Source organism: Centruroides vittatus, unplaced genomic scaffold (genome assembly GCF_030686945.1).
Source record: "Centruroides vittatus isolate TY-2023 unplaced genomic scaffold, ASM3068694v2 contig_878, whole genome shotgun sequence".
In the NCBI taxonomy this organism is placed as follows: Eukaryota; Metazoa; Arthropoda; class Arachnida; order Scorpiones; family Buthidae; genus Centruroides; species Centruroides vittatus.
The window spans coordinates 423,200-445,564 of record NW_027122570.1 but is presented as its reverse complement, the minus strand read 5'-3'; the positions used below and the strand labels follow the sequence as shown (position 1 = coordinate 445,564).

Genomic DNA, 22,365 nt, shown 5'->3' with positions numbered 1-22,365 from the left:
ATAAGCACAGATAAATGACATTAGAAGTTACACACACTGCACTGACATTCAAATGGAATTTGGCTTAGACCAGAGGTGGCGAACCTATGGCACGCGTGCTCGTAAGTGGGACGTAAGGAGAAATCATCTGTCACGTAACGTATTACACGATTTCGATTTATCATCTGTTTTTCAATCATCTTTTCTGTTTATCACCTGATCATTCTTTTTTAATCAGTTTTTTTACATTTATTCTAATTAAAGCACATTCGTTTACTTTCTTTAAATATCATTATTTGAAGTCTTAAACTTTTGCACGTGTAAACATCTTTAAAGCTAGGCACGCAGATTCAAAAAGGTTCGCCATTCCTCGTCTAGACAAATACAGAGTTGAATGCAAAACACACAATAAAATAATAGTATAGCATCGTTATTATATATAATAATAATGCCATAACATGATGACGGCTGCCCTTATTTATTTTTTATACTACATCAAGGATTGTACAAATAAATCTTTTACATTTACATAATTTAGTACATAATTTGAAGCTCTATCTTCTCTGCAAAGTTCCAACTTAGCAAAATCGTTACGAAGCTATTTATACTTTACCAAAAAAGCTACAGGGGGCCATTATAGTGGATCATGGCTTTAAGATGGATAGGCAATACAGTATATTAATTCAATGATGGCCACATTTAACAACGTTTTAAGTTATGAAATGCAGTCTATTTTCTCTTTTCTGTCGCTTCGTGCTGCTTTCTATCTTTCTCTTTGTGTTTCGGGATTTACAAGCTGAAATGTTACCATTTCAGCTTGTAAAAAGTGCGGATCTTAAGGACTTCTGTTATAAATCTGAGAACGTAACCATCATATTAGGTGTAGTCATTATACAGGATCGTGCAAATAAAAATTGAATATCCCGCCGAACTTTTATCAAGAACTGAGCTCCGAATGTCCATCGTACAGTTTTAAGACTAACAGCCCCAAATTGCCATTCCCCATTTCTAATCATTTCATGGCTTTTCCCATAAGCATTACAACACCAGAATTTTATAAATTATGAATCATTAAAATTAATGTACACCGATTTTTTATTGTATTTCTTACAGTATTCAAATATTCTTCATTTTGACGGGAATTAACATCACATAGCATACATTGGGATATAGTTTTTCTAGAAAGGAAATTCGTAAGAATTTTCTAGAAACTACTTAGTGGCCATTATCTGAGCTCTATCTTATTACGAATACTATTATTACTTTACATTCAATTGTCGAAATGATATCGGAAACAATGTTAGAATAAACAATATAAATCAAAATTAACTTCATTAAATTTCTTAATTGCGCGAATAATGCATGAAGCTCTTATAAATTTTAATAATAATGCATATACGTTGATATGTATATAGAGATCTGATTTCCGAGACTTACTAAAATTTCTATTAGTTTTGAGGAGCTTTTCTTCTACTTATATGACCTTATTTTGAAGAGTTAGCATTAAATCTGAATTGACGGTTGTTAATTGTAAAATTGTTAAATTCCTATAAAAATTATTGTACTGATTTTATTAAAATATATTCTAAAAATCCCTTTGTAAATGCTAATAAATTTTTATTTATTCATTAACATGAGGCATCAGCAAGTAATAAGGTACAGTACGTCCAGTACGGATGGCCATTATTTTGTTTTTTCTTTTCTGTAGCCATATTTATTTTCATAGTTTTTGCGGGTAATTTATTTTTGACTATTTAATAAATAGGAATAAGGGATTTTTCAGGTATTAACGTAAAAATGATTGGAATAATTAATTTTCTCATACAAACCCATTAAAATATTCAGCGTTACTTTGAAATTATTTAGAAATTTTAATTAGAAATTATCTAATCAAATTGTCTTCTTTAAGACCACATGTTAATTCCCTTTGAAATTATCGTTATTTATAATTATAAACATACGTAATATAATAATAATAATAATATTTTTATCTCTCATTTAAAAAAAAATTATTAAATTTATCTTAGATGACCTAACGACAGACATCCGTTTTCTCACTGATAGAACACAGTACTTGATATTACTCGTGTTAAAAAGTTCCTTGTGAAACAATAGAATTTTTGACAATCTTTAACAATTGATAATTTTTATATTAATTCGTCAATTTATATTTTTCCTATCAGATCATCCTTACCGGTCACCGATTGGATAAAACCACTGAACACTAGTAGCCGATCGCGGGTTTGCGCCTCGCTAACGGGCTAGCAATGTGAGTTTTCTGGGTTTTCTTCACGTGTCTAATATCTAAATAAGGGCCAGTTTTCTATAGAAAGTCTTTCACGAAGCCATTCTTTTTGGTTGATCGCTGTATATTGCGTTGCCGTATCGCATCAATCCAATCCACTCCTATCAAATTCAGCCCGATTCTATCATAAAAATAAGATTCGGATAGAATAAACATTCCATTTACGCGAATTATACTAATAAAAATTAAATAAAATTGAATAAAAATTATGCAATTTTATTACGACGTCAAGTTCTGATAGTGTCAGTACCACAAAAATATGAATAGGAGAATATTATCTTCAGCATGTATTTAAGTAAATTTTCAATGTTTTTGATTGTAAATAAGTAAATAAGTAAATTCTCTATGTTTCGATTCGCATTGCATGAAATTTGGTAACATTACATTATTTGTTCTACAAAATACATTAAAAGCTGATGGTTCTGTTATGAACTCTGTATGGAAGAATTTTTAACCAAACTGTCTTCGGAAAAACATTGGAAAACAGCATTCAACTGAAACTTTGGTATTTGGTCATCGGCTTGTCCAATCTCTAAAACTTTTAGCTTTGAAAACAAACTGATTGAAGAACCTCAGAATGACAAAGACAAAATAAAAAAGAAAGGAAGATGAACTTCATAGTTTTTTTACTGTAGAAAATATTAAACAAGGCGTTGCGATGTTTCGTGTCTATAACTTTTATCAAATCAATCGATCAATCGAATAAAACGCATTAATTCGAAGAAATTTATCAGTTCAGACTGCAACTGACCAATTAAATTTTGAAAGAAAATTAAGAATTTGGCAATCGGTAGACAGTGAATAAATTTTACTCGTTTACTTCAACAGTGTATTTCAATAGTCAAGATACCTCATAACATTTTCACAATATCAGAATAAGTTAATTTGTTTTGCAAGTATAAAACAATTGTAATGTATAATTCTTGTTTCTTTCTTTGTGTTCGTAAGATATCAAAAAATAGTATTGAAAAAAAACAATTTTTTAAAAAGTTTATTCATGTTTTATAAGTTAGGAAACTTCTCAATAATGTTAAGAAATCTGAAGTTAAATAATGGAGTAACTATAAGAAATTTACTTATTATAACGTTTCGAGAACAATAGAAACTATTCAAAGAAATGCTCTGATTTATAGAATAAAATTAACAAAATTTAAAATCGTTTCTCGAAAATATCTCTTAATTTTCCATTTATAAAAATTCAATTTATGAGTTTCCAGAAATACAGTACAGTACTTTAAAAAGTCACAATTCTGCTATATCTTCGACAATATTGCCAAAAAGTTGCATAAATTGATTGTTACAGATTCTATAAAGCAATTAGTGTTTATAACCCAAATTATTTATAAGATAATCGATGAAATTTCTTTCGTTAAGAAAGAAAGTGATGGATGAAGTACAGGGCGACAGAATAATTATTATCCTGTCATCCGAAATAGTGTCTTTTTCACGTGTAGGTTACATCAGAGGAGTATATTCTCATATTATGTTAAGGCAACGTGTTGATGAAAGTCGCAACGAGATTTATATTCTCAGTACTGAAAGAACATCCATCGGGATATGCGAAGAACAATTTTTTGACAAACGCCAACAGTGAAATTTGCTAAAACATACATCAAAGCTACTCGTAAACCAAAACCGTTTCTGTTGTGTTGTCAAGTGGAAATAGACTTATTACGTCATAAAATATTCCATGTCATCCATTTCAGTTGTAGAAATATTGTAATAGTTACAGCATATTGTTGAGATGTCCGGAGCACACGTAATTATACTTAAAAATAGCGCTGATCTTCGCCCAATCTCCTAAATATTGCAGGGAAACCAGAACTTAATATTTCGTGTACGCATCATTTATTGAATAATCCTGGTTGTGTCTTCTGTAATTTCTTTATAATACTTTCCATCGTTTGTTAGAAAACGTTTTGAATACGGTTTTTCAAATTTATCTCTAATTTTATCGTATTCATTGTAGAAAGGTTTAGTTTCATAGGAAAAGGCGACGCAACGATCTATCGAGGGGATGCCTGCTGGGAAAGCATTCTATAGAAAATCGGCCCTATTACATGTTATACACATGAAGAACACTCCACACGACCAGCCTGTTGGTAGGGCGCGCCTGCTATCTATTGCTCAGTGGTTTTATCCACTCGGCTACTGGGAGATCCGTTGTATACAGGAGTTCAGATTAAATATTATTTTAATAATCGATGGCATTGTGCTTGATTATTGATCTTTCATTACAATGATGTATTTTAATTCATTTCTATGTATATTCAAAATTCGAAAAAATCATTTAAATTCTCAGTATTTGATATATATATAATAAAAGAGCAAATAATCAAGTACAGTACTTGTAAATATTTATTGGTAAATTATAACGCTATAAATTTAGTAAAAGTTCTTAAAGACAGATGATTACAAAATTTAATTTATAAATATTATTTCCTCAACAAAACACCATAACAGAATCAATAAATATAAATCGTGATTCGGAAAGAAAATATTTGTAGTGATAATATTGCCAATTGAAACACTGATTCAAATGACTTTGAAACATTCTGAATACCAATAATTAAATAATATGTATAAATGTATACTGGATATAGGGCAAATCAGGGTTACATGGTTAATAGAAGTTCCGAAGCTGTGAATGTGAAAATAGATTTTATTTATAATAACTAACTGAATTGGTATTTTCTTGTCATACCAAACAACACAATAACGAACAAACTAACAGTGCTGTCTGAAAAGCAGATTCGAAAAATCAAAATATAATTTTCTGCTACATTACTATCTCACCTTTAGAGATGTGGGTTAGTTGGTGAACAGTATACGGATGAGCCCTCTATCAGAGCCTTCTCTGTTAATTTTGACCGATTACAGGTTAGACTCATTATTCAAGCTTCTAAAATATTATATATAAGAAACAAAAGTCGTTCGTTAATCTTATGATTTTTGAGGCTACAGTATACACAAAATGCGTAAAACATTCTGCAGGCCAGAAACAGAAACATTCGACTTTTTTACTTATTTTTAAAGCAATTGTCCGTAAACAGCATACATAGCAAGCATGGCTTTCAGCTAACACAATATGTGGCACTATCTTTTCGTTTATACAGTAATTACACATGTTCACTGCCTAATCCTCATTTACCCTACATTTCAGCATGAAAATTAGTTTTTAATAGCTCAAAATTGTATAGTGTACTTTTGTAATTTTACTTTTCTTTACAAACATGCATTTCCAAAGATCCTTGGAAGCACATTATGCAAAATACGCATTAATCGCGAATTTCCCACGAATTGTAGGTGAGAATGGGAAGAATTGTAACTCAAAAAAATATTGTTCTGAATTTTTTATTAAACATACAGACATTTGATAAGCAAATTTAATTAGCTTTTATTTTCAGCTACAAACGAGTTCAAACTTTTATACTGAATACTCATTATTCATTTTTTGTATCTAAAAATAACAGCGCAGTTCAAATGTTGCAATTTGACTCATCATTGAGGCATGTTGCAACATCTAATTGGTCAGGTTGCAATAATATTGTTATTATATATACATTTATTTCCAAGCATGATCTCATTGCAGGATTTCACTGCACGTTTTATGACACTTTCAGCTGCTCCCCTTCATCATTAAATACTAGGCCAGGCAATTTATAGGTAGCATTCGTGGTTTGGTATTTTTTGATTCTTTTCTGCTCTGTAATTTAATAATAAACCTTGACAAGGTAGAATAATGGATATTGTATTTTTCTACAATATTTTTCATGAAAATACTTCTTCGGATGCTTTAAATATAACGTCAGTTGGGGTTTTCTCTTTTCTGTTTTTTGTTTGAAATTTCTCACATTGTTTTGCAAAGGAAAAGCTCCTATCATCATGATCATAAAGTTTGCAGCTAATTCACTTTCTTTATTACAATCAACATTACAATATAATCGGGTAAAATGAAGGTTTAGAACAGAGGTTCTCAAACTTTTTCGATCCACCGCCCTCTTTGTTCCATAAAGTTATATTATAGTATTATACCCAACGCCCCCTAACCCATCAGCGATCCCAACTTTTGCCTTTGGTCATCGTTCAGTACCCTTCCTCCAGCGCCCCCCTAGATTTACTCGCCGCCCACAAGGCGGAAATATTGCCCACTTTGAGAACCCCTGGTTTAGAAGAACGATGCAATTTTACATCTAACTACTGTTGTACAACACGTGGTACTGTACATGCCGTAAGATGTGGTCACACCTTTCGATTTCCAGCCTCACAGACAACTGCAACGACTGTGGCTGTTTCCAATACTTAGTAAAACCCCTCCGAAAGTCTGCGCGACTGCAACCGCAACTGGAAATAAAAAGTTTTGTCTAATCGCGTCGATTGCAAATGAGCATCCAATCACAAACGAGCATCCAATCACAAACGTCTTTGTGCCACGTCATACGGTGGCAACTTTGAAAATAGTTATCATTATGCCAGAAAGTGAGAATACCGGTATAGCTTTACAATCGAGATTGATCGAGCTGATTCAGGCTCATGAATGCCTGTGGAATTTTAATTCTTCGTTTTTATCGAAGAAAAGATAAAAGAGCACAGACATGGCGAAAGTCTCAGCACTGTTTTTAAGTACCATTTTTAGATTTATAGATATAAAATGTTCATTGTGTTTAATTTAATAACGATAATATTATTTTAAATTCAGCTAAAGGACTAAGTGAAAAGAACTATCATTTGCGAACGACATTTTTTCACATGAAAAAAAATTAGAAGATTAGCAGGCGATGTGGATGTTAGTTTATTATAAGGTCTATGACGAGTTGCAACGCCAACGAACAATGTGACTACGACAAGACGCGCGCGACTCGCGCTTATTGCAGTTGCCTGCGTGGCTGGAAATCACTAGGTGTGACCACTGAATTACTGTTTTTCAGGAACGAAACCATAGACTCTTAAAACATGACAGTAGTATTATCATCACATCGTAAACTACCAACTACAGCATATAATAATACTAAACACATATTACCATTTCTTCAAAGTAAGAAATTGTGAAGCTCGCTGTAATTTATTTCAGAACCCTAGTAGTGATCTTTTCCTTATAAAAAAAAGTACAGTACCTCGCTTACTCCAGCCACCGAAACTTATAGAACAAGAAGTATTGTAGCAGTTGTAAAGTCTGCCAATACGCGGTGACACTACCCGCAAACGCCTGGTTTTAAATTGCAATGTTGCAACATTTTCTTTATATAATAGTTTCGAAGAAAATTACTGGTAGGAAACCTTATTTGAGAAAATTACTTTTCTTTACAAACATGCATTTCCAAAGATCCTTGGAAGCACATTATGCAAAATACGCATTAATCGCGAATTTCCCACGAATTGTAGGTGAGAATGGGAAGAATTGTAACTCAAAAAAATATTGTTCTGAATTTTTTATTAAACATACAGACATTTGATAAGCAAATTTAATTAGCTTTTATTTTCAGCTACAAACGAGTTCAAACTTTTATACCGATTTTTTTCTTCTTTAATACAAATTATTCAGAAAACAATTCTTCAAAGTAGATTTTTGTAAAATTGATGAGGAACATGCAACGTTTATGTTAATTTGATGGATAAACGATTTTATTTTTATTTTCATAATATTTTAAACCTTATTCATATTCTAAAGTTAACAATTAGATATTTTGAAAATAAACATTTACAGAATTATTCGAATAAAAACAACTGCTGCGATAAAAATAGCACGTATGAGAATGCTTTTATATTGAACAATATAAATCTTTGAAACAATAGACGGTTTATGTGGACTGATTTGAATTTTTTCTAACAGTCAAAGAATTGGAAATTCCTTTACTGATTTTCAAATTCGTAGAAAATGACTCTTCGTTTTCACATGTTCCGTGTCGATCTTGGCATTCCGGTCATTCCTACCATTTCGGATCTATGTATTGTTTTTATTCCAGATGAGAAAGTTTTTCTGGACGTTTTATACTTTTTTCAGTCTCACGCGCAAATTCGTGAAAATATATTATTTTTATAGATTTTTGTATATATATATAGATATATATAGATAGATATAGATATATATATATAGATTTTATCAGGAACCAATATATATATATATATATATATTGGTTCCTGATAAAATAATTAAATTACACTCAAATAGGCCTATATAATTGCAAAAGAAACGGACTAAATTTGAAAATATAGCCTATATCCGATGACTTTATATGAAATCAACAGATTATTCTTTAATGATTAGTTTAATGAAGCTTTTAATTTAATTTGTTGCAGCTTTTGTAATCGCTTCCCCATTAATCGAAGGTTATTTAACTGTTTTCAGATTCTGGATGTGTGGATAAATTCCGCAACTGCAACCTCGTTGTTCAAGCCAGATTATGTAGTTATACTTACTATCGGAATATATGTTGTGACAGCTGCTATCCCTTCAAGTAGTGAATGATAACAGCTGTCCGAAATGTCTCCCGCGATTATCTTCAAGATTCGTGTGAAAGATGTAAGCGTTAATTAGTTAGAGTTGATTCGAAAGACAAAGATTAAGATTCGAATTGTTAAGCATCAGAAAAGAAAACGAGCGTCTGAATAGTGCGTAAAATGTGATCAGACATTTTAAGTATGGATTATCTCGCATTTCTGCAGTAAAATAGAATTTTCTTTCAGTTTCTTATTATGGATTAGGCACAAAAAACGATAATAATTTTAATCTCTAAAATTGAACTGAATTTAATTATTAAGAAAAATTAAAAGTGTGAATTTTAAAATTTATTGTTCTTTTATTTTTTGTTCGAAAGCTTAGGCTTATACATCTGTGAATACTTATTGCTTAAGCAAAATCTTGTGTCCGACGATATTTTCTCTTTAGAAACGTGTAGGTGCTGTATACTGTATGTACACGTGTGGATGGTGCCAGCAAAGAAAGGTTTTGTGGGGATGGATCGACTAAATTATATAAAACGATTCGTCGATACTTTGAAATAAAATGCAACAAATCAAACACGAAATACGCTACTGGATGTGAAATAGAATAAATTTACACATATCTATATTTATTAGAATATTGTATGTGAAAGCGACGTGTTAGGACCCGAGGTTGCTGGCTCCGATTGTATTCGTCGAATCAGAGTGAGAATAAATTTAAGCAATAAAAGAGAAATATATTGTTAAATTAGAAAATATATATTTATATTTTTAGAATAGTTTATCAGAAAAATTAAATAGTGTTAATAATAGAAAATTATTTAATCTTACTGCAAATAGACGCATTGATGCAACGTTATCCGCAAGATATTGTAAAGAAAGATAGGCTTAGGCCTAAATATATATTGTAATTATTATGCAATGCTAAGAGTCAGAGTTATTTTAATGTAAATAAAATTTCGTAATAAAAATAATTTTGCCATTTTCGATTTTGTTTTAATTGGTTCTCCCCGCCACCTTCCATTTATTCTTCTTCTAATTAATGGTGTATGTATTTGCTGTATGATTTATAGAGAAGAGACGTTTATTTTCTTCTCTTTCAAGTTAATAAATACAACAATCATTTTGGATGTAGTTGTAAAATCGTCTGCGTGATAAGCTGATAAATTTGGTAACACGCTGATGGATTTTTTAGGAATCGCGTAATTATTGCATTGTCTATCGGATCACACGAACTATGAAACTTTTACCCATATTGAATTATGGATAGAACGACGCGGATGAGCGTTCTCCCAACTTTATGACCCATTAATACTTTTATACATCCGATTAATACGGCATCGATACAATAAAAATAGTTTCTGAAATTTAATAGAAATCATAAAGATAGTACGGGGTGAATCAGAAAGGTTTGATCTCATGGTATGCCGACGTTATTTGATTTACAGGGAACCGACATGGTATTTGAAGAAGTTGCCTTTCCAAGAAGTCACGTGTCCGAGTTACTTCATCATTCAAGGTGGCACCAAGCTTACAGCGGCAAACATTTACAATCCCATTAAACAGTGTAAGGAGGCCACGCTGATTGGTTGACCGATCCTGGTAATCTATTGGCACCATGCATCGTTGTTATAGTTATAAATACAAGTATTGTATATTGAAAGTTTGTTTATTAATGCTGTTATAACGTTGTTATCAGAAAGTATGAATGAAAGAGATGAAATAGAATTTGACAAAATGTCTCCGTTCAAAACAAACGTGATGGATATTGTCTGAAGTCTTTTAAAAAGTTAGGAGGCCAAGATAACAAACTTCAGCAAATTGATACAGCCTTCTGTATTCTGTAACTCTTTACGGTCTAGGAGTTATATTATCCAAAAACATCCAAATAATCAATTTACAACGTTAAACCTGTCGTGCATACAAGCAGACTTTTATCTCACGCAGAACACGTAGAAAGATGTCCGTCTGAGTGTATTTCCTTTCTACTCGCATGCACTGCACATCTAATGGGTCTTCGAAAAAAGAAGCTATAGAATAGTTTGGATTGGCAAACTATCCTAGTTTGACTCGTAGAGACTGAATTCACTATATTAACAGAGCAGATGTTTGGAAATACTGTAATATATTTGTTCTTCAGGCTTCAAAAATTCCTCCAGAATCGAACGTTGGATATTGCGCCTACAATCTTTCAACAAGAGAAATTTTATATACAGTATATTGAAAACAGTTTATTTTAATTTTTTTTTAACTCTTCGCCCTATGAGCACTAGAGGGCCTTTTTTAGCCAGCACATTATGAGTTCGGCCAGACCAAAATGAAGCGGCCTAGTGGTCAAGGACGACGCCAGCCAATGGGCCAGGGGGGCAAGATGATGTAAATTGATAGAGGATATGAATTGTATGTAGGTAAAATAAAAACGATTCATAAAGTTTTAATCATTTACTATGTACCGGAAAAGAAATATCTTAATTAAAACATTTTTTTTTAAACTTACAAGAAGCCTAAGAAGATTATTTTAATTAAAACTTAGCATTTAAATAAATTTTTCGAATTTCTAGGGGAGGACAGCTGCCCCTCCTGCCCCCCTGGCGACGCCCTTGCTAGTGGTGAGGGACGGGACCCAACATCCGGATGGTCCACCTCGAAAAATTCCCAATGTTTCTCGACTCGTCCGGATTTGATCCTGGTTAGGGTTTATACAAAAACCGACTTTTTAAAAAACCGGTTTTCGAATTTTCAACCCCCCCAAAATCGAAATAAGGAATGTTTACAACTTATTTTAAAACTTTTTAATTTATTTAATATTATAAAATTTCAAAAATATAACAAAAAAAAAAAAAAAAAATCGACCAACGTCTACACAAAACAAAAAAGAAAAAAAAAAAATGCTAGATTATCACATTAAACTATAAAATTTACTCCATAGAAAACCATAAAGAAAAACGAATACCAATGAATGCCTACAAAATATTATTTTATTTCTTATTTTTCCTAAGAAAATATGATTTTAGAATGCAAAGAACGTTTATAGATCTATTGCTCAACCGTGTCCTTATTTTGCACACGAAATTGCTAGAAATAGAAAAACTCTCTCACTTGCTACTGAGCTGGGTTTAATCGTCTTTAAGGCATTAAATAATAAATCAAAATTTTTCGTTCTTCTGTTTGTACCCTCTAATACTAAAAATTATTTTTTAGTGTCTTAGGGCTGGACAAAGTCATTTCAGGTTCTTGGAGATATTTATGTATTGATTTTTCCATAGCATTTTTTAAAGCTATAGGTTAATTTTTTTTCGTCGCCACTTTTTCATAATTGCAGTCATCTTCTATAGAATAATTTGGATATAATCTCGATAATATTTGTCTAGATCAGCGGTCGGCAACCTTTCTCACCTCACGGACCACTAAACTCACAATTTTGAATCCCGCAGACCACTATCATGAATTTTTTTAAACAATACAAAATCTGTAGAATAATGATCATAAAAGTTTAATTTTACTATATTAATAAGAAACTCGCGCGTTTAATTATAACAAGTTAATGCAAGTCTAAAGTTCATTGCTGCTTGTTTGAAACAAGTTTATGGATTCTTAGCACTTTTCTACGAAGGACGACAATCGCACTCACAATATTGTTTATTGTTCGTTATTTATTGATAGCAGTCGCTTCGTATTTGGTTTTAGATTCGAATAAAAAACCCCCAATAAGTGAAAAAGTAACTAAGCATTTTGCATTTCTTTCGTAATACTTCGCGTAACCTTCTGTTGATCAATGTCCAAATTTCTCCACGGACCACCCAAATTTTCTTCGCAGACCATTGATGGTCCGCGGACCACCGGTTGCCGACCGTTGGTCTAGATAACTTAATGATATCAGATTTTGCAGCTAGTGGAAGAAATATGCTAGACAACTTTGTCCAAACGTTCTGTGGATTTTGTAAATAAAGGAGAAGTGTTACTAATTCCGTTTGTCTTCTCTCTTGAATTCGTACCTCTACAGCATGTAACAACTTGGAACTAATATGTTTTCAAATTTTTCAACTCCCATAACAGAAATTCAAACACGCTTTCACTTGTTAATAAATAGGACGACAAGATACAAACTTTGTCGTCCTAAGGCATCAGCTACTAAACGTATTGGTCCTAAAACTTTAAGGAGCTCTACAATTTTACAATACTCTACTTCGTTCCACGTGTGAGAAGCATCGATGCCATTCAAAGCTAAAACTTTCATTCTTTTAAGTGTACAAATCTTTCTATCGTTTTTCCGTTATTGAAAGATTTCTCCCTTTGTAGGGAGAATTGGATGCTTTTTAGGCATAGAGGAACTTTTTTGTTTTTGTAGTTAGTTTTATGAAACTTAGTATTTAACAATATTCCTGTTTTATGTCAGAGACGATTTTGTGTCAAAGTGTTCATGTTTTTAATCAAATAATTAATTAATTTATATGTTTAAGTCTAGGCTCAAAAACCGGTTTTTTGGTTGGGAAACTCCGGTTTTCAAATTATGTAAATTTCTTCAAAAACTGGGTTTTAAAAACCGACAAACCCTAATCCTGGTCTCCCTTGGCACTAGGCTGCTACATTAACCGTCCGGCCGTAACTATATTTCGATTAATACAGAATCAGTCGTAACCGAGGGAACATATACGTTACGTCAGTTCTGTTGTAAATTATGCAGGTTCCACACTTTGACTTCGAATGACATCACAAAGGCAACGAAAGACGATAACGAACTGGCTAAACTTGAAAAGATTCTCTCGGGAAATATAACAGGACGACACGATTTTCGGTAGCACTATAAACATGTTTGTGTCGAGCTTTCTATTTATAAAAAAGAATAACTTAACTTCCTTTATTGCACAAGTATTCCGATCTCTTCAAAATTTTGAAAAGTCATCATTAAGATAGCACGTTCAGGTCATCAAGGTGTGATAAGAAGAAAACAACGATTAAGAAGAAAAGTCTGGTGGCCCGGAATAGATAAAGAAGTGGAAGAGGAAGTAAGACAATCCTTATCCTTAAACAGTAAAGTCCACCAGCTAATTATCCAAATTAACTAGTACAGATTAACCTACATCTCCGCGAAAAGAATTAACCACCGATATTGGTCAAAATAGTTAACAAGAATATATGAGTTATTCCCATTGGGTGAATATAAGTTATTATAGCTTTAATAGATTATTATAGTAGATGGTCAGAAGCTATTTTTATGAGGAAAATAAATTCGAACAATATGACTAGAATCAAATGAGATGGTAGAAAAACTTAATTGTTTACTACGGTAAAAAAAATTATTGGGCAGCAATTTTCAAAACTTGTAGACCTGTAAATTCCCAATGGTGTCTGTTGTCTGTCCTTCCTAAATCTAGTGAACAAATTAGACAGATGAAAATCGAGACCGGCTTTATAAAGCTTTTGGAGCAGAAGGCTTCGATTAACTTATGAACTTCCAATTATATATATGAACTTCCAATTTGGACTGTAAGTCGTTATTTCAATTCAAAAATTTTCTCCTGAACGAAGCTAGATAGATGACTGGCATGACTCTATTGTTAACAGGAAAAGTATGATGTACAGGGGCAAGAAACTTTAAATTGGAAGCATTGTGTCGCTGTCACAATAAATAATTGCTCGTTTTAAATGTTAAAAATTAAAAATTTACACACGAAATTATCACATAAATATATCATTATAAAATTATAAAAACAGTCACTTGCGCAAGAATTATGTACTTAAACACGCAATATTATTATATAAAATATTTGCCATGTATACTAAAAGATAATTATATAGAATATTTATAAATAAACATACGTAGAATATCAAGTATAATCCTTAGTATCCTTTTAACTAACAAACTGAATACGTTATTTTTTCAGGGTCGGCTTATACATTGTAGTAACAGATACGACATCGTTAATACACTCTTGTATTAATTTATGAATGAAATGATATTTTGACATTAAAAGATCTTTCTTATTTTGGGTGATTTTTTTTGTATCTATTTTCATATATCTGTAGTTTAGTAAATCATTGGTTATAAAAAAAAATTACAACTAAGTCGATATTTCGTAAATATAATTGTCGATCTTCCAATCTCTCGCCATTTCAAACAATAAAATACATAGTAAACAATGCTATTTTATGTCACGTGACTTCGACTAAACTGAAGGCTTACGTTAATGCGTAATGTCAATAGCTCGTCCGAATTGAGCCATCAATCAGCATGGTCCCCTTTGCACCGTTGAGTGGGAATTGTAAACGTGCCAGCGGCAAGTTTCAGTTGCAGAATGATCAATTGCTTGCAGAAACGAGCGAGAAGCCGCGAGTCTGGCGAAAGACGATTTCAATATCGACACCAGGCTGGTAAACCCTAGTACTCCCGTTTTCGTAAATTAAATAGTTTTGGCACACCACGAGATCAGACACGTTGCCTCTTTTCTGACTCACCCGAATATAGAAGCACCACGACAAGAATATTACGGTGTCTTTCGAGACTGTTGTATGTGGCAATATATAACGGTATAGTTGCGCACACGATTGCCATCTTTCGGGAAATAAAAGAAACCCAAGAACCTTTCGGAACATCAAATCCAGAAAAATAAATTTTCCCTTGGGTTGATGTTCCCGGGTTTTTACGAAAAAGTTTGAAGTTGGTGCATTGATGTTGATCAATCTGTGCACCTCGAGTGTTGCGTGGTGGGTTTTTTCACTCTGAATGTGAATCGAATTGTTCTTTCTTCTAACAGAGACAAAACAACTCATTGGGTCCCAGAGGACGAAACTTCCCACTTCAATAGACTTCTATCGAATCCTGTAATACGCAAATGAATGACGTCATTCATTCGGAATTTTTTCCCCAGTATCAAATTAATAGCGAGGTTGAGGCCGAAGTTTTCAACGCGAAAACGTGTACGTCGGACGTTTAGCGCCGCTTTCCTGTAAGCCTAGAAGTTTGACAATGGTATTTAGGAAGTCAGTGGAATCATGCTCGACATTCCAAACACCATTGTCAAACTTCTAGGCTTACAGGAAAGCGGCGCTAAACGTCCGACGTAGGTTACACGTTTTCGCGTTGAAAACTTCGGCCTCAACCTCGCTAATAACTGAACTAGAAATTGACGAACTGGTAAAGGAAATGTGCAGGGAAAAAATTAACGCAGGTATTAAAAGAAGCATTTCAGTAAGAGTTTCAAAAAGTGGTAGTTATTTTACCGGACTGCTGGTTGCTTATTTAGATAATTTTCATACGCTGACACTTTTCTCCGTTGACGTTTAGCGTGACGAATGATACGTGGAACGAGCCCGAAAAATTAGGATAGGATACGGTGCTGAACTCCCAAATACTCCCGAATTTTTTGTTATTCGAAGGAAGTTTCGACGTATGCCGACAAGAAACGGCAAGTTAAGTCTTTTACCGATATCTAAATCAGTGGTTCCTAACCGGTGTTCCGCGGAACACTGGTGTTCCGTAAGCATCTCCCAAGTGTTCCGCAGATTTAGTCGCAAATCGGAAAGTGTACAACCGTATTCGAGCCGCCGAATATCAAAAAATTAAAATCATAAAATTTTCATAAACTTAAATATATATGTACGACTCGTACTTATGGAGTGTACTACTGTTTCGAATAAGATAAAGGCAATGATAAAAACTGAATGAAATATGTAAAAATCATCAGGCACAAGTTTCCCATTAAAGTTATTTAGGTATATTTTTTCCTGTCTTAGAATTGGCGTTAATAATATGAGTAGAGATTTTGAATTATAACTGCTCAATTCTAATAAAATAACTGATGACAAGCTTATGTATTTCATATTAACTTAAGTAAGTGTTCCGCTAAAGAAAATTGCTCACAAAAGTGTTCCGCATCCTAGAAAAGGTTGGGAACCACTGATCTAAATAAATATACACGAATCGGACGGGGCACGTCGGACAACAAAGTAAACGTTGGGTGTGTCGTCCCAATTCCTTTCATCCGTGTTTATTTTTGCTAATTTTTGTGTATTATCGCCAACGCGGGAGAAACGAATTTAAGAATCTGTATATGCTGATAAGCTAAATCCTGGCGTCTTTTTCGTTTTTTTTTGTATTTTATTTATTTATATAATGCTTCATTTCATCTCCCTAAAATGAGGGCGCCCATTTATTCCAAAAATAACCCCAAAAGCTGATCTGTTTTCGCATCAAATACTTGTCGGGAAAATGCGTCCAATCGCAAAATATTGGGATTTTGCGCTTCGATTTTATCAACTTCTGAGATTTTCTAGAGAAATAATAATTTTGATTAGATTCGTAGGAATTTAACAATTGCGTCGGGACAAATTGTATGCTGGCGTGTCTATTGCAGAAGACACGTCGCGCAGATGCCGTTCAAAGCGACAAAGGGCTGGATTTCGATTATTCAAATGGGAGTCGACGAAATGCGAGTTGATAAATCGAATTAATTTTTTATGCGCTTTGTTTTATTTTTAAAAGGGAATAATACAATTTTCGGTACGAAGAGCCGACGAAAGTTGCTCCAAAATAGATTATAATTTTCGAAATCCATTAAAAATGGAAAATATTTTCATTCGAGTAATAATTAACGAAGGCCATTTTCTTTCCTTTCTACGTTATCTTTCCGTTTTCGGTGGATAAAACCCATCAAAAGTAGACAGATAACACGGAAAAAATTATTCTTGGTTAATTATCTAAAATCCGCTCTCCACATCAATTGAGTTGTGTTTTTTTAATCACAAATGAATAAAGTTGTAACGCGGAAAGATAAATAATTGCCACTCGTCTTTTTCCAAATTTCAGAATCGTTCTTACACTAAAATTCGTTATTAGTATTTAAGGCAAGCACGAATAACGATATAACCGCATAATTTCGTTTCGGTCAGTAAAAGTCTGTTCTTTCATTTAATATAGAAACTTATTATTTATTTAAACAAAGGAGATGAATTATCTACCTGAAATTTTTTGAATGACGTTTAAATGAGACTTTATGCGTAAATCGTATTACGTGCGTAGGAAGTAATTTATATATTTAAAAAGTTTTAATTAAATCGTGTGTACAAAGCCGTAAAATAGTAAAACGTCGGCGGTTAGCAATTTTTGAAGTAGAGATTTGTTGTTATTTGTGTACGACAACTCAACTGGCGGGCCATCTTCCGAAGGGGGATGCTTTCTAAAAAAGTTTGTATGGAAAATTGACCCCATTTAGATGTTACGAACGCGAAGAAAACCCGGAAAACCACGTAATCAGCCTGTTGGCCAGGCACGAACCCACGACCTGTGTCGGGTGGTTTACAGAGTGGTGTGGTAGCTTTAGAATCGGCCGTTGTGGATGTTACAACAGTTGCAATTTAATAAAGTGCTATAAGCTGGTGTTATGCTCTGATATACGATACAAAATAGTTAACAAGAATCGAGCAATTTTTTTGTTACGGGTGATCAGATTGGAGTTTATAGCGAGTGCTGTTTTACGAAGTCATAGTGGTCTCAGTTTTATTTATTCATAACATTATCCGTTTTTATTACTAATTGCACTTTAACTCGTTCACCTACAAATAGAAGTCGACTGCTATTAACGAGGAGTATTAATGCAAAAACGTGTCAAATTGGGGGCATTCGAAGCAAAGATAAAGGAGGAAATAAAAGAAACCGAGTAACAATTATATAAATAGATACATTAAAAAATTTCGATAGTATGTTGGAATCTTGTCTTTATTTATTGAAGAACGAAACTAATAATGCATTTGTTGGAGAGCATAGTGGAGATATAACCAAATTTCACTAAGGAATGATTATCTGATTTATAAAAAATCCAGCAAGGAGTTGCTTAACTTTCCTGACAGTATTTAAAACTGCATCTGTGGCGCCATATGTTATGATATTTTATTTTTAAAATTTTTATATTTTTAATTTCTATAAAATGGCAAAAAAACTTAACTTTGAGATTAGGGATGGGTTTTATAAAAAAAATTATAAATGCTAATAACGAGCGAAGTCGTCACCCTACCAGAGATAAGACTCGATTCCCTTTATTTCCCCACCCCGTCGACCTTTAACCACTAAAATTTAATAGCATCAATCCTCCTAACAAACAAACCTCCCTGCAAACTTTCAGAAAATTTCGACCAAAAGCACAGGAGTTATTAAGCTCCAAACAGGATGAACAAAATCTTGCTCCTCCCACTCACGCACTAACATCCATACATACAGAAAAAACTGCCGAATGTTTTTGAATTTCTCGACGTTTCAAGGTGTCCTAAATCCAAAAATGTAAAAATCTGGGGAGATCATTTTTTGCCGGATCACCATACTTTCCCTTTGTTGTGTATAACAGCCGGTAAAGTAAAAATTAAATTTCTAATTCAATTTAAACTCAATTTCTATTTAACGAAGAATAAGTTTACAAAAACTAAAAAGTTCTTGAATAGACAATACATACAAATGTGTCTTTTAAATGTGTCAATAGGCACATGAAGAAATTAACAATTCTACGGCGGAGTCGACCTTTTATTTTAGGCTACTCGTCCACTTTCATATGTTAGAAGAATAAAGAAGAATAAGTTGAATTTGATAAACGAACTGTCCTATTTACGTGTATTGTTAACGCCGCACTTTTAAAGCATTTTTCGGCGTAATAAAATAAAAGCGATAAAAATGATAAATAATTTAATACAGTGGTATCTCGTATTTCGAACGACTAACTTTAAACGTTTCAGAGTTCGAACGCTAAATTCGAGAGAAATTCGATCAGAAGTATGAAAGATGCTTCTACGTTCAAACTGCGCGCTTAGTGAAAAAAATCACTCGCTGCGTAAAAGCCATCTATTGTGCGCCCAAGTCGTCTCTTGTGTTAACTTCGTGTTTTCAGTGCTTTTGTTCGCTTTATTTTTGATACGTTTGGTTATACAGTATATGTATATAACCTCTATCTATTAACCATGGCATCCGGGAACTGTGTAAGAACAAAGCCTACTATAAGAGGAAGGTTGTAATAACATCAGCGACTGAGTTGAAAAAGTAACTTATCGCGAAGCATGAAAGCAGTACATGTTTGACGGACTTCGTTTAAGAAGACGAATTTAACAGTATGCACCATTCTTAATGAAAAAATAAGCAATAAAAGCAGTATATGTGGCAAGATATGACAACGTTGACCTCCAGGAGATCGCATGTTATTGGGGAGATGGAAAAATTTCTCCCAGTGAGAATAAATGAGAAGCAATTAGCTAGTGATATCATCTCCGAGAGGATTATTTGCGAGAAAGCCAAGCAAGCAAACCTTAAGAAAGGGGACATCACCAATCGCTAAGGTAAAGTAAATGTAATTTTCATTTTATTATGCAGTATTTACGTTTTTTTAAATTGCTTTTATGGTTGAATTTGTTATATAGAGCAGTTAGTTGTGTTATTTTTACCTTAAATTGTGTGTTTTTGCAGTTTATCAAAATGGGTATTGTTTAGGGACTGAAAATGGATTAATTCATTTTCCATAATTTCTAATGAGGAAAATTCATTCGGTCTTCGTGGGCCCACCAATGGCCAACCTGTCTTCGTACACTGGGAGTTCGGTCGTGGGTTCGCGCCTCGCTAGGACGGCTTGCCACGTGGAGTTTTCCGGGTTTTCTCCACGTCTGTAACGCCTAAATAGGAGCCAGTTTCCCTTAAAAGACCTCCCGGAAGGCATCTCTTAGGCAGATTGCCGAAGTATTGCGTTGTCATAACTTAACAAATAAATATTCGGTCTTCGCACAATCCAGAGTTCGAACGGCCTCCTGGAATGAATTAAATTCGAAGTATGAAGCACCACTATATTTATCGGTTAAAAATAAAAATTGACGAGATTCGAAATCTCTCAAATTGTTCTATACTATAGTAATTATTTTCTGTTGCTCATTTCCAATTTGTTTGGGGCTCGGATTGGTTAAGTCTGGTGGATTAAGACCTTCCGGGGCCCTAGGCGCGGAAGATTATGGATCCTTCTACATAATTTTACGATTTCGTAAACTTATTACATCTAATTGTAACTATAGAATTATTTATAAATTATGATACGTAATCTCAATGGTAAAATTGCTTTATTTTTTTTCCAATTTCGAAGCCCCTAGACACGTGTTCGCGTGTCTATTGAGCAATCCGGCACTAGTTTCTAGTTATACGCTTTTTCATTTATGGTTTTCCTCCCTCTCTCGGGTCCCTAAGCTTAAGCTTATTCGGCCTAATAGTTGATCTGCCACTGGTTAAGTCACTTCGAAATAATAAATATAAAATTATGATACGATCTTGGCAGTGGCAGTGGCAGTGGCTCTCTCTCTGGTTGTGCAGTGGCGCAACCAGAGAGAGTAGAGGAACCCAGGCACCCCAAAGTCAAGAGAAAAAAAACACTAATCAATTTTACAAAATTCTTTTTCTAATTAAAATTCATTTTTTATTTATATTGTGTCGTGTCTTCCATTTCTATATTACTTTTGAATTCGAGGTCACATAAGGTGGGAATTTTATTGAATTCGCATTAATTTTTTTTCTTCGTTCAAATTCGGCTCCCCAAAATTAAATCTTGATTGCGCCACTGATCTTGTGAAGGATTGTAAATGAAAGGTTTGTAACATATAATATACAATTATGAGCAAACTGTTTTTATCTCACGTTAGACTCTAATTTTTTGAAAATTAAAAATGCTACATGTAATGTCAAGGTCCTTTTCTATTTTCCATTAATGTGAATATAAAGATTTAACAGACCTTAGAAGAAAGAATGACGTTACTCGAAGGAAAATTTATATTGTAAGCTATTTCAAGTAACTTTAACCTTGATTTTTAGATTAGCATAACCGGAAAAATTTACATAAAATTCAAGTAGTTAATGGGACCGTGGTTAAAAAAGAAAAAAATCATTGTCTGTTACGTTACGTCTGTTTAATGTTTTTAAAAGACAATTCAAAAAATGTTTATTTCATCTTCAGGTTTAGATAATTAAAAAGTGTAATTCGTATTACAATTTATTTGAATATTAACTTACTATTTACATACAAAATGTTTGAGTTAATTTTACATTATATAGATTTTATTTAAAAAAAATAAGTAGCACAAATTCGCGTTGGATCTCTCTGGATATCACCAAATATGCTTTAAGCATTGTGTGTTCGGTCATAGAGTATATTTATGATTTACAAGCAATTGCACAATAAAATGAGTTCTTTTCTTTTGTATGAAGGGAGATATTTGAATCACTCTGTATTTCAAATCGAATGGAAAATGAAGCAGTTTGAGCGAACTAAAATATTTCAATGTATTTAAGAAATTTCCATAAAAATTAATTAAAATAAATTTCTAACAATGGATTCTGGAATGGATAATTTCTTAAATTTCGTAATTATTATCTAATCGATTTTAACAATAATTTCTAGAATATATAAATTTGAATTTACAGATTTAAAAATATTTATTGGTTTTACTAGTCACTTCAATGGGATGTGATAGAAAGAATTTGGTTTACTGCATAAAATTCGTTAAGTGTACATAAATTTTATTAGACGTTAAATATTAAACAAAAAGAAAATTAATTAATCTTTAAGCCAAAATGTTTTTTTTAATAAATAAACTAATATATTTAGTTTTTTCAAACTGATCGGAAAGTTCAA

General features: G+C 32.8%; 2 protein-coding genes across 4 annotated transcripts in view; one reads left to right on the top strand and one right to left on the bottom strand.

The window, feature by feature from the left end:
• Window positions 1-9,712, top strand: part of LOC136983193 (thrombospondin type-1 domain-containing protein 4-like) — a 141,458-nt gene extending 131,746 nt beyond the window's left edge. For all 3 annotated transcript variants that reach the window (XM_067279858.1, XM_067279859.1, XM_067279860.1), the window contains exon 17: window positions 8,631-9,712. In XM_067279858.1, the coding sequence (XP_067135959.1) occupies window positions 8,631-8,743 (113 nt within the window). In that variant the 3' untranslated portion in view covers window positions 8,744-9,712. The remainder of the gene's footprint in view (window positions 1-8,630) is intronic.
• The window catches only part of LOC136983196 (coiled-coil domain-containing protein 112-like), a 372,297-nt gene that overhangs the window by 166,248 nt on the left and 183,684 nt on the right, over window positions 1-22,365 (bottom strand). The gene's annotated exons all lie outside the window — the stretch shown is intronic.